This window comes from Nicotiana tabacum, chromosome 17 (genome assembly GCF_000715075.1).
Source record: "Nicotiana tabacum cultivar K326 chromosome 17, ASM71507v2, whole genome shotgun sequence".
Classification (NCBI taxonomy): Eukaryota; Viridiplantae; Streptophyta; class Magnoliopsida; order Solanales; family Solanaceae; genus Nicotiana; species Nicotiana tabacum.
Window position 1 is genome coordinate 150,295,447 of NC_134096.1, and position 17,510 is coordinate 150,312,956.

The 17,510-nt window shown below is 35.8% G+C and overlaps 1 protein-coding gene across 1 annotated transcript; it reads left to right on the plus strand.

The window, feature by feature from the left end:
• Window positions 1–11,863: 11,863 nt before the first annotated feature.
• LOC107811350 (cytochrome P450 84A1) lies at window positions 11,864–16,203 on the plus strand. The gene is made up of 3 exons (XM_016636258.2): window positions 11,864–12,397; window positions 12,566–13,216; window positions 15,189–16,203. Exons 1-3 carry the CDS (start codon window positions 12,089–12,091, stop codon window positions 15,810–15,812), a joined length of 1,584 nt encoding a protein of 527 aa, XP_016491744.1. The 5' UTR covers window positions 11,864–12,088; the 3' UTR covers window positions 15,813–16,203.
• Window positions 16,204–17,510: the final 1,307 nt, after the last annotated feature.

The following is a 17,510-nucleotide window of genomic DNA, read 5'->3' on the forward strand; positions in this document are numbered from 1 at the left end:
ACAGGGCTGTTAGGAGCACTTCCCTTCTTGATTCCTCATCATGTGATTTAATTCCTTTGAGGCTTATGCCTTCATTTCCTCAACGCTGGTTATAAATCGGGAATTGAGGAATTGTAATGGTACTACAGATGTGGTGTGTGATGTTTCTCCCTGCGCAGTTGTTTGGGCTATTGTTGTCGCTTTGCGAAAGGATATTATGTCATTTCATCTCACTAATTGTACTTCTTAGATGCTTTGAGGTTATGAACAGGTTCCTATGATGCTCATGACTTGTAATCGCACAGTATTGATGTGATGGTAGGATGCTTGCCTATGTGTCGGGGTAGTGAATGACTTGGAAGGAGGTTTACTCAGTACATGGTTCCGAGATTCAGTATCTTATTTCTGGCGGAGGAAAAGCAATTGGCCTATGAATGTCCAGATTTGGGTTGATAGAGTAATGAGGCTTGGTATTTTCGAGCGTAGTAGAGTTCTCAAACTGTGATGTGGTATTATGGTCCTTGTTGAACGCGTTAAGGTTCACCAATGTTATAGCCTTCTTCAATTTGCCTTTGGGGCGGGGTACTATGAAATGGTGCTTGAGATGCGGTTGGCAGAGATAACGGAGTGTAGCGGTTTTGGAATCGAGTCGGTACTTCTAGTATTGATGGCTCAAGGAAGATGATCTTCGGAAAGGTTAAAGTCGATAGCGATCGATGGGTTCAAGTGCTACAGAGGTAGATTTTGATTTAAGGCAACAACTGGGTAGCGAAGGATGAGGAAGAACATGTGGGAAGTGTCTTGTCGCTGTTAAGTTTCTAGAAGGCCAAGTGTGAGAAACAAAATTCGGGTAGTTGCTTAAAGGAGAGGGTTTGACCAAAGTGGGAGAGTGGCAGAGTATCATATGGGTTACTGATTTCGTAGTAATTGTACCTAGTGCAGCGGCATTGGATGATGACGGCATGGAGTTTCCACAGGCGGGTTATCTCTTGTGAGCATGTTAGCGGTCGCGTGGTGTTGATGAAGCTTCTACGAAGAATTTCTACTGACTATTCAGGAAGAGGTCAAATATATGCATGTGGCAAGTGATTCAGAGTGGCTATGAAGAGTTTAACAGAAAGGTTTCGAGGAATTTGGTGGGTTGACTATGCAAGGTCATGTCAAAGATGAAGAAAGAATCTTGGCGGGTTCTAGAGTTATGCAATGGTAGCTTCAAGCTAAGTGGGAGAGTCCCAACGCCTACAGTTGGATTGCATGGTCGTCTATTTGTAAGATATCTTGGTTATCGGCATATTGATGGGTTATTATGACTATGGAAAGGGAACATCATGGGTAATTCGAGCAGAGAAATTGATCAATGTGTGCTATATTTGGCCTTATCGATTCATGTTCAGGCTTTGAGAAGACTCAGAGTTTATGCTTCGTGTAGATGTGATGTACAAGGAAAGTGATTCAGCCGGGTGCTTATTGAGAGAGTGTTCAGGTGCTAGCAGAGTCTTGGAGTTGATTATATTCGGGACCAGGTCGGAATCGGTGACTCTCAACAACGGTCCTAGTGGATTCAAAAGTTAAAGTGCGGTGCCTAAGGATTTCGAGCTTGTAGTATGGTTAAGTATCGAGTTTTTGCAGCAGATTATGAAAGGGGCTTGGAGTGTTCTACATTATCTTCAGGTTGCGGTGTAGCATTGGAGGAATGGAAGAAAATAACTTCGGATTCATAGAGGGATCTTTCCAGAATAGGTGTACTAGTTGAAGATGCGAATATGCACACAAGGAGGGTATGAAATAGTTCGTGAGTTTTGGGGACAATGTGGCCTTGTGAAATAGGATCACTAAGGATGAGCGCGGATTGAGTTCGTTATATTGATAAAGGAGTTGTTGTTATTTCTAAGGAAAATCCAGAGTAAATTAGGAGAAGTCGGGTTTGGTTAGCAATAGTTGAATTGACATGATGATGGCAATGATCAGTTCCTTCAGCGTGTTGAGTTGTGCATGTGATTTGTGGCGGTACGTGCGAGGTTTGACGGCCGCCGTAATTGATTTTATTTGGGGGCATTCGAGCATTTTGGCATGTTATGTGTAGACGTATCCCGGAAGAGTTATGGTGGTTTAAACCACTACTTGAGGTTGGTATTTTCTGTGGATATGAGAATTCAGTCACGTGTTGCAATGGTTCTCTTGAAATGAGTTAAGTAGAAGGTTTCTATATGATGAAGTGTTTACCCCATTAGTGGTTCAGGAGTTATAATGAAATTCTTGTACTCTTGCGCATTGGCATGACTAAGTGCAGTGATCGGCATGGGATTCGGAAGTTGAGGATCAAGGTTGCAGTTTGGTTTCGACAAGAATGTCAAGATCTCGGATGAGCGGGAAAGGATTCAGATGGTTAGAGTAAGCTGATATTGTCTTTAGCGTCACCTGATATCGGTGTCCTGTGCAAGAGGCTTTGAGTAGTGATTTTGGATTTTTGATTTGCTTTACAGGGTTTGTGCGGCCGATGGTATGGATGTGTAGACTTGCTATCTAGTGCGAAAGGTCGTGGGAGCACGTTCCACGGGAAGATTGTATAAGTGTGACATGTAGTCACTTGATTGATCGAAGATTGGAACCAAGTATGGAGATTGCGGTACTATTGCTCATGTGAGAATTTATGCCTGGAGGGTGCTCGGTTCACTTAGTTGTGGACTGTGGAAGTTTGTTCCGGTTATGATGGATGTTCATGTGTGTTATGGGAAAAAAGTTTATTTTGGATCCTTGAAAGGTTATTAGCCTAGTACGGTGCGATCAGAATCGGCTTGAGGTCTGTGGATGGATTTAAATATTAATATGGGTTCTATATTAGGCCAGATGTGTTCATTTCAGCATAGTGCTCCTTATGGAGGAGTATTCGGACGTTGGATGTCGTTTCGTCGGCGGCTATTTCATGTAATACTATATTATGCCGTGTGAGTTGTGAAACGGCTTGGTAAATTTCTTATGTGTTGAGGTTCCGCATAGCGATAGTGTTATGTGAGCAGGATGGCTCTCGAGATTCAAATCATATATCATACCTTAGTTGTGCATGCGTTTTGTAGCGTATGGCGCTATCTGTCTCCCCAGGGATGGTATTATGCACTTAGCTTGCTTGTGGCCGATATTCGGGTATTTGTAGTAATGAGAATTCTAGCTTGGTAAGTATCTCTTTATGTAGATTTTATGTGTGGATCGGGTGGCACGCCGCCACGGGTATGTTGTTTGGATCGGGTTGCACGCCGCAACAGAGGGATGTTGATTACAGTTCCCTATATCTATTTTCGTGTGTTTGTTTTTTCCATTTTTTGGGGAGGTTCATAACACCTTTTCGGTTGTCTAATTAGTTGTGTGGGTTGAGTAGTCCCTTCCAAATATTTGTTTTCCTTATGTCTCACGTTCGAGTTTGTAGCTTATTGGCATATTACGGCATCATATGAGACTTTTGGTCATGTCTAAGGTGGCTTGTTGCCTGAGCAGCTTAGACTGGGTGAGACGAGACTTTTGGATCTGGGATCAGTACGATCAGATTATATGAAGTATATTAAAGAGCAAATACCATTATTTGGTTCATAATGGGGTGATGATTCTAGTCAAAGGGAGAGATTCAATTATTTGTTGACTCTGCAGCTAGTTATAAATTTCTACACATCTCTTCCGTTGTGGCGGTATTGCAAGAGTTGGACCAAGACTTAAATATGTCATGAGGTGCATTGCGAGCATCAGATTCGTGGAATTTCGGCTATTGTTATCACAGGATGTAATTATGGTCATGTGAATTATGCGGTGCATGGAGTGAATTCAGCAAAGGTATGCAGTCATGTTTTGGTACATCGTGTGGTGATTGATACGGTTCGCATGTTGGAAACAGGCCTGATAGAAGATTCCGGATGTTGGAATTTGGCTCTGAGGCTAATTTGACTAAACAAAAGGAGTATCTTCATATTTACTCGAGCCAGTGTGCTCAACTGAGTTATGGTAGCACGGGTAGGTGCACGAGGTGCTAAACAGTGATTTCGGACAACTCCATCGCAGTTCTTAGCACGTTCGAGGAGGAACGTATGTTTAAGTGGGAGAGAATGTAACGACCTGACCGGTCATTTTGAGCTCCAGCACGTCGTTCGGTGGTTTGAGGCCTTGAGTGGCTTTACTTCAGGTATTATGACTTGTGCGCATGGTCGGAATTGAATTTCGGGAAGTTCGGAGTTGATTTGAAAAGAAAATTCTCATTTCAGAAGCTTTAAGTTAGAAGAATTGACTAAGGTTGGATTTTTGAGTAAACGATCTCGGAATTGAGATTTGAAGGTTCCAACAGGTTCATATGATGAATTCGGACTTGGACGTATGTCCGGATCGGGTTTTGGATGACCCGGGAGCGTTTTGTCACCTATTGTGGAAGCTAGCATTTTGGAAGAATTTCATAAATTTGGGTTGAAGTGCATTTTAATGTTATCAATGCCCGTTTGGAATTCCGAGCCTGAGAATAGCTCTGTATGGTGATTCCGGTATTGGGAGCGCGTCCGGAAGTGGATTTGGAGGTCCGTAGATCATTTTGGAGTCATTTGGCGAAAGTTAGGAATTTGAAGGGTTTTTAGAAGTTTGACCGGAAGTGGACCTTTTGATATCGGGGTCCGAATCTGATTCCGGAAGTTGGAGTAGGTCCGTAATGTCAAATGTGACTTGTGTGTAAAATTTGAGGTCAATCAGAAGTGATTTGATAGGTTTCGGCATCGATTATAGAAGTTGAAGTTTCAAAGTTCATAAAGCTTGAATTGAGTTGCGATTCATGAATTTGATGTTGTTTGATGTTATTTGAAGGCTCGACTAGGTTCGCAATATATTTTGGGACGTGTTGGTATAATTGGTTAAGGTCCCGAGGGCCCCGGGCGGATTCCGGGTGGTTAACGGATCGAATTTAAAAATTGAAGAAGGGCTAAAGCAGCTGAGCATCTGGCGTAACCGCACCTGCGTGAAGAGGGCCGCAGGTGCAAGCCCGCAGGTGCGGGAAAATGGCTCACAGAAGCGGAAGGGTTAGGCTACTAAGAACTGCATGAGCGGAAAGATTTGCGCACCTGGGAAGGCGCATGTGCGAGAATGTTGGGCCGAGATGGAGCCGCACCTGCGATGGGATTTTCGCAGATGCGGCCAAGGCACCGCAGGTGCGAACGTCGGGGTTGGGCAATGTGTCCTTTAAAAACGAGGGCTTGGCTCATTTTCACCCTATTTCCTCCATGAGAGGGTGTCTTGGAGCTCATTCTTCGTCATCAATTTCAAGGTAAGTGATTCCCACCTATTGCAAGTTAAATACTTGGTTTATATACGGATTTAAACATGAAAATTAATAGAAAATTGAAAGAAACAAAAACTAAAAATCGGTATTCTTGGATTTTGACCACGAATTTGGGCATGAAATTGGGAATAAACCATATATTTGAGTTCATAAGGTTATGGGTAATGATTATCTTCGAAAATTTTCGGAATCCGAGCACGTGGGCCTGAGGGTGATTTTTATTGACTTTTCGATCGTGGTTATAAATTGTTATAAATTAGATTATATTAAGTATTTGAGTATATATTAATGGGTTTGCATAATCATTGTCTAGTTTTGGAGCATTGTACATCGATTCAAGTTGTTTGAAGGGCTCGAAAGTCGGTTATGGAACTTTGGAGTGAGGTAAATCTCCTTTCTAACCTTGTACGAGGGAATTAACCTCATAGGTGAATTAAATAAATGTTTGTACCTAATTGTGGGGGCTACGTATGTACGAGGTGACGAGAGTACGTACGTAGCTACTATTATGCTATTGTCCGGGTAGTTTAGGACTCGTATCATGCTATACTTGAAATGTTTGTGTCCTTACTTGCTAATATAATCATTTAGTCATGATAGAAATTGATAAGAGAATTGTATAAGGTTAAATTCACTTACTTGAAGGTTTGTATGAAATACTTGACTATAAACGAGAAACTTGTGTTTTCTTGAAAATAATTATTATTTGTGGACGGGCCGAGTGCCTCGGTAGTAAATAGATGCATCTATGGTTCGCGCCATTCGACCTTCTGGCAGTGCACAGTTTAAATATTTGTTGGATCGGGTCGTACGACCTCGGCATGATTTGCGCATGCTTGTATTGCTTGCCTTCAAACTTATAAATAATGATATTGCCTCATCGGCCTGAGTTAAATTGTTAAATCGTGGGAGATAAATTTGGAGATTTCTTAATTATGAAAGAACTGCTTACTTACTTCAAAATATTGAGCTTGCAACCGTTCATATAATCCATACTTAATTATATCATTGATATCCCATTTATAGCCCATAGTAAGTGTCGAAGTCGACCCCTCGTCACTACTTCTTCGGGGTTAGGCAGGATACTTACTGGGTACGCGTTGATTTACGTACTCATACTACACTTGCTGCACATTTTTGTAGAGGTACACATATGTTTAGCGGCCTTGTGAGCGCAGAAAGCGCGATTATGGCGGGGACTTAGGTGAGCTGTTTTCTATACGACGCACCGCAGCTAGCAGAGTCTCCTTCAGAGTATTGTGTTTTCCTTCCTGTCCAAGTTGTATTCCGGACAATTATTGTATTTTATTTTAAATTTCTAGAAAAGGCTCGTACACTTGTGACACCGGGTTCTAGGATGATTATGGGATGTTCACTATTGGAATTGAAAAATATTGTTATTTTATTCTGTAAATTCATCTTTTACTAGATAAACTGAAGTACATTTACGATTTCAAAAAAATATTAAAATGAGGATTTAATTAACTATTTAGTGTTGACTTGCCTGATAGTGGAGTCCGGCGCCATCACGACCTTTATGGATTTTGGGTCGTGACAATTATTATGTGTTTTGTGCTCCTAGTTGTATTGTGTTGGCTTTGGCTTTTTAGCACGAGATTCTGGAAAAGTATATTTCTGGTCTTTCTTACTGATTTTCGATGATTGAGTTGATTTAAATAAAAGAAATTATTATTATGTTTTAAATTAAATAGTTTTACATCCAATAATTTAAGTGCAATGTTATTTTCTTCACCCCAATGATTTCTAAAATAAATTTATTTCTTTGTTGATTTCTTACTTGATTTAAAAATTATAAACTCACTTTAGTGAAAAATAAATTAATCATGTGGATCTTATATACATTGATATTATTGGCACGTGAGTTATCCGTGCAGTTGTGATAGAAATATGGGCACGAGGTGCCATGGAAATATGAAAGTAGGTTGAGACCCGTATGTTTATGATTTTGAAATGAGGTGTCACAAGGTGACTTTTATTTGAAAGAATTATATTCAAAATATTATTTCAAAGAATTATATTCGGAAGGTATTTATTCGAAAGAATTATATGTAAAAGATTTATATTTGAAGGACATGTTTAATTATTTGTACTCGTGTTCCTTATTCGTCTGAGCAATAATTATGATGTTCTTGTTGCCTTGTTGTTATATCACTGGTTGATTTTGTTGTTATCATTGCTAGTTATTTTTCAGTACTATCGTATACTGCTATATTGCACAGGTTATTTGACTAGTGAGTGTCTTGACTGTACCTCGTCACTACTCTACCGAGGTTAGTCTTGATACTTACTGGGTATCGACTGTGGTGTACTCATACTACACTTCTGTACATTTTTGTGCAGATCAAGGATTTTAGATATATTGGATTCGGACAACGATTAGTGTGTGATCGCAAGGATTCAAGGTAGAGCTACTTGGTCGTCGCAGTCCCTTGGAGTCTTTCCATTTTATTGTACCGTCAACTCTTCTTCGAACAGTATTGTATATTCGATCTTTGAGATTCATTGCATGTATTCAGTTAGAGTTCATGACTCAGTATTACCAGTCTTGGGAAGGTGTTACAATTATTTTCGATGTTGGTTTTGATTAAAAAAAAATTATAAAAAAAAAATTGAATTGTAATTGTAATCGGCTTACCTAGTCTTAGAGACTAAGTGCTATCACGACGCTTGTGGTGAAATTTTGGGTCGTGACAATAAATGAGTTAGTACATCATCAACTACCCAAAAAAAAGATAGTTAAGTTTGTATGGACTAGCGTCCTTAGTTCTTGCATTATTTGGTGGTAATAGCTTATATGTGTTAAGTTTATATACAATACTGTATTTTTGTTAAAGTTTATTATGCAAGATATCCTTATGAATATAATTATTGCTTTTAGATACAAAACTTTCAACAATTGTCATAGAGATCACTATAATAAAGGAATAAATTTTTAAAGTAGAATGTAAATCACAAAAATAATATTAAATTATTGATTGACTAATAATCCGCGCCATGTTTGAAAGTGATTTAAGTATTCACTTAAATTTAACAGCAAAGTATAGATTATTTTGGTAAATAAACTAATTTTCAAATTTCTTAACAATCTGAATTATTACTTCAAATTTATAATAAACAAGCTTTTCTTTTGATTTGATATTCTGCTTATTGAATCATGACCACACTCAATCACGAAGTCCAAGTCGGGATCTAATATATGAAAACTTCAATCACCGTAAAATATTGATTATGGAGTCCAAGTCAAGTTCTAAAATAACAATTGTACAATTTATAGAAAACACTCTTTTTAGGGATAGATCATCTCTCCTTGATGAATACAAAAAAGTAATTTGACCAATTTGGTATCATACAATTTAACATTTTCTCAAAAGAGTTGTTATTACCATTAAATCTAAATTATTTTCTTTACTTGTATACAAATTTTATTAATTGATGCTGAACACACGTGCAACGCACATACACTAAAGCTAGTATATATTAAAAGTGGGAAGCCCTTAAGCTTAAAGTAAAATTACAAAAATATCCATAAAATGATGGACGTTTTTACTCATTTTAAGTGTTAGTTAGTAATAATATTCAAATAAAAAGAATAAAACTAATTTGAAGTATTGTTCTTTCTTAGAATAGTTGTGTCCTTTCAATGGTATAACTAATCTATAGAATAGTTATGTCCTCCCAATTGTATAACTAACCTTTCCATTCAATAATAGTCTTTTAACCATAGGCAACCTTTAGAGTTAATGCCCCCAATAGAATATCATCGACAAATAGAGAAATCAAATAAATCTTCTTTTTGCCAACTTCTCATAGAAGTGATTATTCTGGTATAGATTTAACTAATTCATCTCCTCCCATGATAATTCAAGTCCTTGGCTTTTGGCGGTATTTTCTTCTACTATATATCCTCAACCTGGTCTAACTTCTGATGCTAAAGTGAGTTGATTTCATAGAAGATCTATTGAACACTACTCTATATTATCTATATATATCTTTGCGAACTTGCTTTTCTCAAATCTCATTAAAATTACTTGTAAGTGTCATTTTAGTGTTTATCTAGAGATTCTATCATTTTTACATGTTTCATGATTCTTTGTAAGTTTTACTAAGTTTATTTTATTTTAATACTTTGTCTTCCATGTGATGTGACTCCCTGAATGATATATAATCAAAAGTAATATCTTTATTAATAACATAGTCTTCCTTAGAAAAAATTAACATTTGAAATACCTTATTAGTAATTTTGTAAAAAATTTATTATATTAAAAAAAAATACATTAGTTACATGATTAATGCTAAAGAGACCATTTGTTTTAACATATTTCTAATATAACGTCATGAACATATATATTTTTCACGTGTATAAGAAGGTACAAGTATTAAAAATTTAAGACATAATTTTTTTGCATGGGTATCAAAAGTAAAATAAAATAATTGAAGATATATATAAATGTGTGACTGTTTGTCTGAAATTTTCATTTATATTTAAGAATAGATCGATCTCAATAGTTGAAATGAATAAACTCATGACCAAAATATAGCCCAATAGAAGATAGGGTCAGCGAACATATACATGTGTGCACGGGCGCGCTTGAAAACTAAGAACAATGGGATTTCAATATGCGCGCGTATAAATAAAAGAAAAGAAAGCTCTAACAACCTTACTTGACCTAATAATCGACGAGCCAACAACTACCCTCAACTCTCAAGGCCATGCTAACTTAATCTACTCTTAAATAGAGAACTTCGAGATCTTAGAAATTTTTCTAAATTTTTCCTTTCTTTAGCTTTCCTAGAATAAAGGAACCAGAAATACAATGACTAATAATAAAAAATTATCACTCTACCATGCACGTCAAGATTGACATATGGTTTGATAGCGACATATTCAATATGAATCAAGAAATGACTTCATACATACGCCTTTCCATAAGACTAATTAACATGCCAACTTAATGGAATTTTTATTGTTTACATTCTCCGATAAGTTATCAGAAATAAAGTAAGGACTTTTTTGAATCAAATAAGAGTTATAATATTGTTAATGGTCGATTAAGCCGTGTTAATCCTAACCACTCTTCAGTGCACAGAGAAGTCGAAATGACTTTTACTAATAATACCATTATAAAGAAATTTGACAATATTCTTCCCAATTAAAAAAATTCAAATGGGTTATCCTTGGAAGAGGTAAAAATTTTAGCGGGGACACTATCTTGTGGCAATTCTTTATAGAAATTTATGAATTATTTTAACACAATTGCTTTATAGTTGTCACTAATTTAATCTCATAGTTTTCATATGTAATTTTCATGTTAGTAACAATGAAAAGAAGGATGAAGTAGGAGAACAGTTACAAATAAAAGTTAAGTTAAAATTACATAAGTTCTCATGAAAAAATATTAACTTTTTGTACTATATAAATAAGATAATGTAATTCATGCAACTTTTAATTTTAAAATAAAGCTATATCATAGAATTATTACTTTATAGTGTGATTTTGCTGAAAATCACATATATCTAATTAGATGTTGATTGTTTATCTTTGTAGGTTCAAGTGATCCAATTATTGCTACTATATGATAATTTATATTGATCATTCATATATATACTTTATCTTGTCATATATAATTATTTACTCAAATATTTTTTTATTAATATTGATAATATTTTACAAAATCGTGTACTACATGACTCAGATATACACGTGCACGTGCAGAGAAACTAGTATAATAAAATACATACTAAAATATTGGTCAAACTTCACACTTTCTGAATCTCGAAAAATACTATCCGGAAAGTCGATAATATTTCTTTGATTGACTATTCTAAATATATAACAATTATTTACATAGTTTAATCATTAATGTAAAGTTTAACCCTTATTTGGCCTTCCACAGGAAACTCTTACTCTTCTGCCAAATTAATTCTCTACGATGGATTTTGCGGCTACAACTTTGCTCCAGTATATTTTCGCGCGCACGTGAGGACAAAAATTGGATTCAACTTATTCATACGTACTCTACAAAAAATGTCTACACCATTTGTATTTTTAAATTAATAATATTATAAATTACTAATTACATTATGAACCGCCTAAATTCTTTTAGATTGACATTGTATAAACGTAAACCACTAAAAACTTGGGTTTAATTCATATTCACTTCTAATGTAATGATACTTCTGCAATTTAATGCACTAGTTTTACTAATCACATACAAACTGTTGAGACAATAATATACTCCCTCGTCTCAATTTATGTGAAGTTAATTTATCGGATACGGAGTTTAAAAAATAAAAAATAAAAAATAAAATTCAAATTGTGGTCTAAAAAAACTATACTCCCTCCGTTTTAAATTATGTTAATCTATTTCCTTTTTAGTCCGCGCCAAAAAGAATTACTTATTTCCCTATTTGAAAATAATTTACCTTTATGCAATGATTTATAACTACACAACAAAATATATGTGCCTATTTTTTAACGGACTAAAAAGGAAGATTAATGGTATGTTCTTTCTGCTAGGTTACACTTCCAAATAAGAGGGTTCACAGCACTTCAATACTAACAACAGTATTTACGCCAAGTTGGTACCGACAGGAACTAGTTTTACCAGATAAATTTGTATATAAAGACCCCATCATATCCACCCAAAATTAAAACAGATAGAATCATTTTGAGTTGCAAATTCATCATACAACACGTTTACTATCCCCTATCTCCTATGCTCTCCAGTACCACTATCTCCTAAACCTCCACTCAAAAAACAAAGAAGAGAGAGATTTAGAATAATAATAATGAAAGAGATGATAATGCAAAACAATATGAGCACTACTCTTCTTGAAGCTTTACAAGCTATGACCATGCTATTCTTCTTCGTTATCCCTCTCTTCTTCTTATTCCTTCTCTCCAAATCTCGCCGTAAACGTTTGCCTCCAGGTCCAACTGGTTGGCCTCTGATTGGTAACATGATGATGATGGACCAGTTAACTCACCGTGGCCTTGCCAAACTAGCCCAAAAATATGGTGGCGTTTTTCACCTCAAAATGGGTTATGTCCACAAAATTGTAGTCTCCGGTCCAGACGAAGCTCGCCAAGTATTACAGGTACGGCCTGACCATCTTATCCAAAAACTTAGAATAATTTAACTTAAATAATTTTTACACAATTTCACTTATTATGACAAGTTACCGGCCTGTACACATCTTTTTAGATGATATGTAAATGTAAGAGGTACTCATTAGTACTTAATTAATTACATTATGTTTCAACAGGAACACGACATCATATTTTCGAACCGTCCAGCGACCGTAGCCATAAGTTACCTAACATACGACCGTGCAGACATGGCGTTTGCTGACTATGGACTCTTCTGGCGTCAGATGAGAAAACTATGTGTTATGAAACTCTTCAGCCGCAAACGAGCTGAGTCATGGGATTCAGTTCGTGACGAAGTGGATTCCATGGTTAGAATTGTAACAACCAACACAGGCACAGCTGTCAACTTAGGTGAACTTGTGTTCAGTCTCACTCGTAATATTATCTACAGAGCTGCTTTTGGAACTTGTTCTGAAGATGGACAAGACGAGTTCATTAAAATTATGCAAGAATTTTCGAAGCTATTTGGTGCGTTCAATATAGCTGATTTTATTCCATGGCTAGGGTGGATTGGTAAGCAGAGTCTAAATATTAGACTTGCTAAGGCTAGAGCATCGCTTGATGGGTTCATTGATTCGATTATTGATGACCATATTATGAGAAAGAAAGCTAATGTTAATGGTAGAACTGATGATGGTGGTGATAGAGAAACTGATATGGTTGATGAGCTTTTAGCTTTTTACAGTGAGGAAGCAAAAGTAACTGAGTCCGAAGATTTGCAGAATGCCATCAGGCTTACTAAGGATAATATCAAAGCTATCATCATGGTAAGTTGCAAAGAAATATCCCCTAATGCTTTCCCATATATATATATATCTTTTACTCCCTCCGTTCCGATTTATGTGAACCCGTTTGACTAGGCACGAAGTTTAAGAAAAAATGAAAACTTTTGGAATCTGTAATCCTAAATAATTCAAAAAGGGGCCAGAGTATTTGTATGGTTATAAAAGATTCTCATTAAGGATAGAATTGTAAGTTTAAGCAAAATTATTTCCAAATTTAGAAAGGAGTCATTCTTTTTTTAACGGACCAAAAAAAAATAGGTTAACGAACGGAGTTAATATCTTTTTTGGTAGTCACATATTCAAGAAAAGTGGAACAGTTAAAGAGAGTAGTCTAACAAAAAGTTGATCTTGAAAATTTTGTCCAAAGATAGAGTTTCCTTAATTATATAGCGGTGGCGTAAGCCATGCAAAACAAGAAAGTTTAATTTACGATTTGAATCATTTGCTAATAGCTAAAGAACACGGCTGTCTCTGGCAGCTGATATATAACTATCAAGAATTATTGAAGCGTAAGTGACAAATGTATTTCGTGAATTTTCCTCGAATGTGTTAAGTTTATATTAGTAGTAGTAGTATTTGTTTAAATCTTCTTTTGTAAGATGCATGCAGGTTTTGGTAAATTTTTAAGTTGCCTTTATGTTCGACAGCAGAAAGTAGGTTAGTTTTTAGAATAACAAGATTCCTTAAACTCTGTCAATCATCAGAAAATCAATTTGAGAAAAGAACAAAAAATAGAAATTTGATAGCCTAAATAGTAAATATTGGTTTCAGTTTGTCACCCCCTTCCTTTTCAATATAAGTTGGTTTTCATGAGGGGTCTGATTTTTATGATTTTAGCAGGACTTAGCGAGACTTATTAAATTAATTTTCTTCTGAAAAAAGATCTCACTTTCAAATGTAAACTATATAATTCCTGTAACTCACTGGCCTCTAATCATTCGTCTTTGAAATATCTCAATATCATGACACAAAATATGATTACGATTTTGTCTAGTCATTTGATTGTTAATGTCCCGGGTATAATCTATAGTTTTCTAGAATTAAAAACAAAGGAATTAATTAGCCTGTAGTTAGTAAATTCTTTCAAGTCTGTCTTTTGACAAACTTACCATTTACCGTTATTCTATATAAGGATCCAAGTCTTGATACAGCATAGATGCTATTCAACTTTAGGCATATATATTTTGCCAAGTGACAAAAATGGAATGGAGTAGGTAACAAAACTTGCAAGTACAATAACTGAAATATTTTATGCGAAAAATAGCTCTAATTACTTACAATAAAAAATAAACTCACTATGAAGCCAATGAATATAGTTACCGTGAGAAAATTGATCTAATGTCGTAGTAATCGATTCATTTGTGTCCCTTAAATTCAATTACTCTATGATTAAAATAATTTAAGAAAAATGACACTGTATAGCCGCTGTAAAAATAATAGCCGAAAAAATGTATAAAATTTGTATATTTTTTGTATATATATACATTCTGTATGTTATATACAAAAATTATACAAATTTTATACACTTTTTCGGCTAGCGGATATAAATAGTTTATGACGCGGGCTAAAAATAATAATACTCCTAAAATTTAAAACTAGCCAATTAAAGCCTATCTACAAAATTTGGTGCATTATCCCTTTGAAAATTGATGTTTCAATTTAACACGGTTGGTTACTAAGCTATCCCTGAAAACGATGTAAAATCTGTAGTTAATCACTTAATCTTACTCCTACCTAACCCCCACCAACAACATAAATATTTACTTAATTTTTATACATATAATATAAAAATTAATTAATTTATCTTGTTGGAACAGTTTCGTCTGTTTTTTCTTAAGGTAACTAGTTCTGTTATCTTTTAGGTGATTTTATTATAAATAAATTCTTTTACCACGTGGGTGTATAGAATTTAAACTTCCTAAACAATTGGCACCAAACTCTGAAAAAATTGCAGGATGTAATGTTTGGAGGGACAGAAACAGTGGCTTCTGCAATAGAATGGGCCATGGCAGAGCTTATGAGGAGTCCTGACGACCTTAAAAAAGTACAACAAGAGCTGGCCAACGTTGTCGGACTCAACAGAAAAGTTGAAGAATCTGACTTTGAAAAATTAACGTACTTAAAATGTTGTCTAAAAGAAACTCTACGACTTCACCCTCCAATCCCTCTCCTACTTCATGAAACCGCCGAGGAATCCACCGTCACCGGCTACCATATTCCGGCAAAGTCACACGTTATTATAAATTCATTTGCCATTGGACGTGACAAAAATTCATGGGAAGATCCTGAAACTTACAAACCTTCTAGGTTTCTCAAAGAAGGTGTGCCAGATTTTAAAGGAGGTAACTTTGAGTTTTTACCATTCGGGTCGGGTCGGAGGTCTTGCCCCGGTATGCAACTTGGGCTTTATGCATTAGAAATGGCAGTGGCCCATCTTCTTCTTTGCTTTACTTGGGAATTGCCAGATGGTATGAAACCAAGTGAGCTTAAAATGGATGATATTTTTGGACTCACTGCTCCAAGAGCTAATCGACTCGTGGCTGTGCCTAGTCCACGTTTGTTGTGCCCACTTTATTAATTGAAGAAAAAAAAAAGGGGGGGATTTTACTTGCATCAAAGAGTGGTGCTTGTGATTTTCCATCTTTTGGTTAAATATACGAATTATTATTCTTGGGCACAAAAAAGGAGCATACGACATGGTTTGTTTTGATATTTTACCTTTATTTTTGTTTGTTATTCCATTATAGTATGGTGCATACATATAATCGAGTAGAGTCAAAAGCAAGGACGAAAATAATTGCTTGAAGGAGTTGAAAGGGAAAGAGGAGGGAATTGAATGGTATTATGTATATGAGACCCTTTCTCTGCCTCCTTGTTCTCGTAAATTTCGACATTTGGCTTGTAAATGTCTTTTTTTTCTTTTGAACACACAATCCTAATCAAATAAAGACTTGATCCTGGTTGAATTACTTGTGACTATTTTTCTTTTTTCTTTTTGGTACTTGTTCATTTTGATTGAGTTGGTAAGTAGTTTAATTCAACTCTGTTATTGGGTACATGCACAAGACAAGCAAAGATGATTTACTAGTTAGATAATTCGATTGAGATGGATTAGAAAGTTGTGAAATTAAATTTAAACCCCTAAAGGAAACCTTGATCATATTATATTAATTCACACTAGTTGTATGGAATACTTCCATCCATATCACTAGATTATAAATCTTGTTTTTTACTGATGAAAATTTAATTTAAGTTATGGTTTAAAGGTTTTTTCCCTCTTTTATCCTTGTAAAATTGTTTACCCGAAAAACGGATAACAATTGAATTTATACGCGGCTCTAAGGATACATAATATAACTTGGCACAAATTGAAGAAATATATATATTAATATTGAAATCAATTGTAAAAGAAATAAATGCAAACCAAGTGAATCAATTAGTCGTGACCCTCAAGTTCGATCATCCTCAAACCAAGTGAAGATTCCGCTAATACATGAACAGAGTAACAAAATATTAAAAGCCGAAAGAAGATAGTATATAGCTTTGTATTCTTGGATGCTCTTCTTCTACAAATTATAAGACCCCCTTTATATAGTAGAGAAGTCCTACTCTCAATATAATTCTAAATACAATAAAAATTTTTATGATAGATTAATTAATTGGCCTCTCCTTAATATGCGCCGAGATTTTCGCCGAGATTCTCGCCCAATTGTGGATATTCCAGCTTTCTATTTTTTGGCTCGATAAGCTTTCCTTGATCTTGGCCGATCTCGATCTTGATCGGTCTCTATTTTGCTCGATCTCGATCTTGGCCGATCTTGATCTCGATCGGTCTCTATTTTGCTCGATCTCGATCTTGGCCGATCTTGATCTTGATCGGTCTCTAGGTCATGATCCCGGCAATCTAACTTCGCATCAGGGCTCGATATCACACGAGGTTGAACCTTGGTCTATCATGTTTCAGTCTCGATTAGTCATACGAAGGGCACGCTAGGTTTTGACAGTATACAAATAGTCCCATCGTTTCTCGGAAAGAAGATGGCGAGAAACGATATGAATTTCCGAACTCCGACTCGATGAGGAATGACGTCAGCGACGAGCCCGATTATGACATATGCGACGAAACATCCCGTCAGTCCAGTTACCAAGGCATTAAATGCATATCAGTTGCTGGTCGACCATTACCGGTTCCGAACCGTCACCAACAACCTATAAGAACCCTAGCTTTCCTCCTTCAAACTTTACACTCACGGCTCTTTCTACTCTTGCTTCTTCT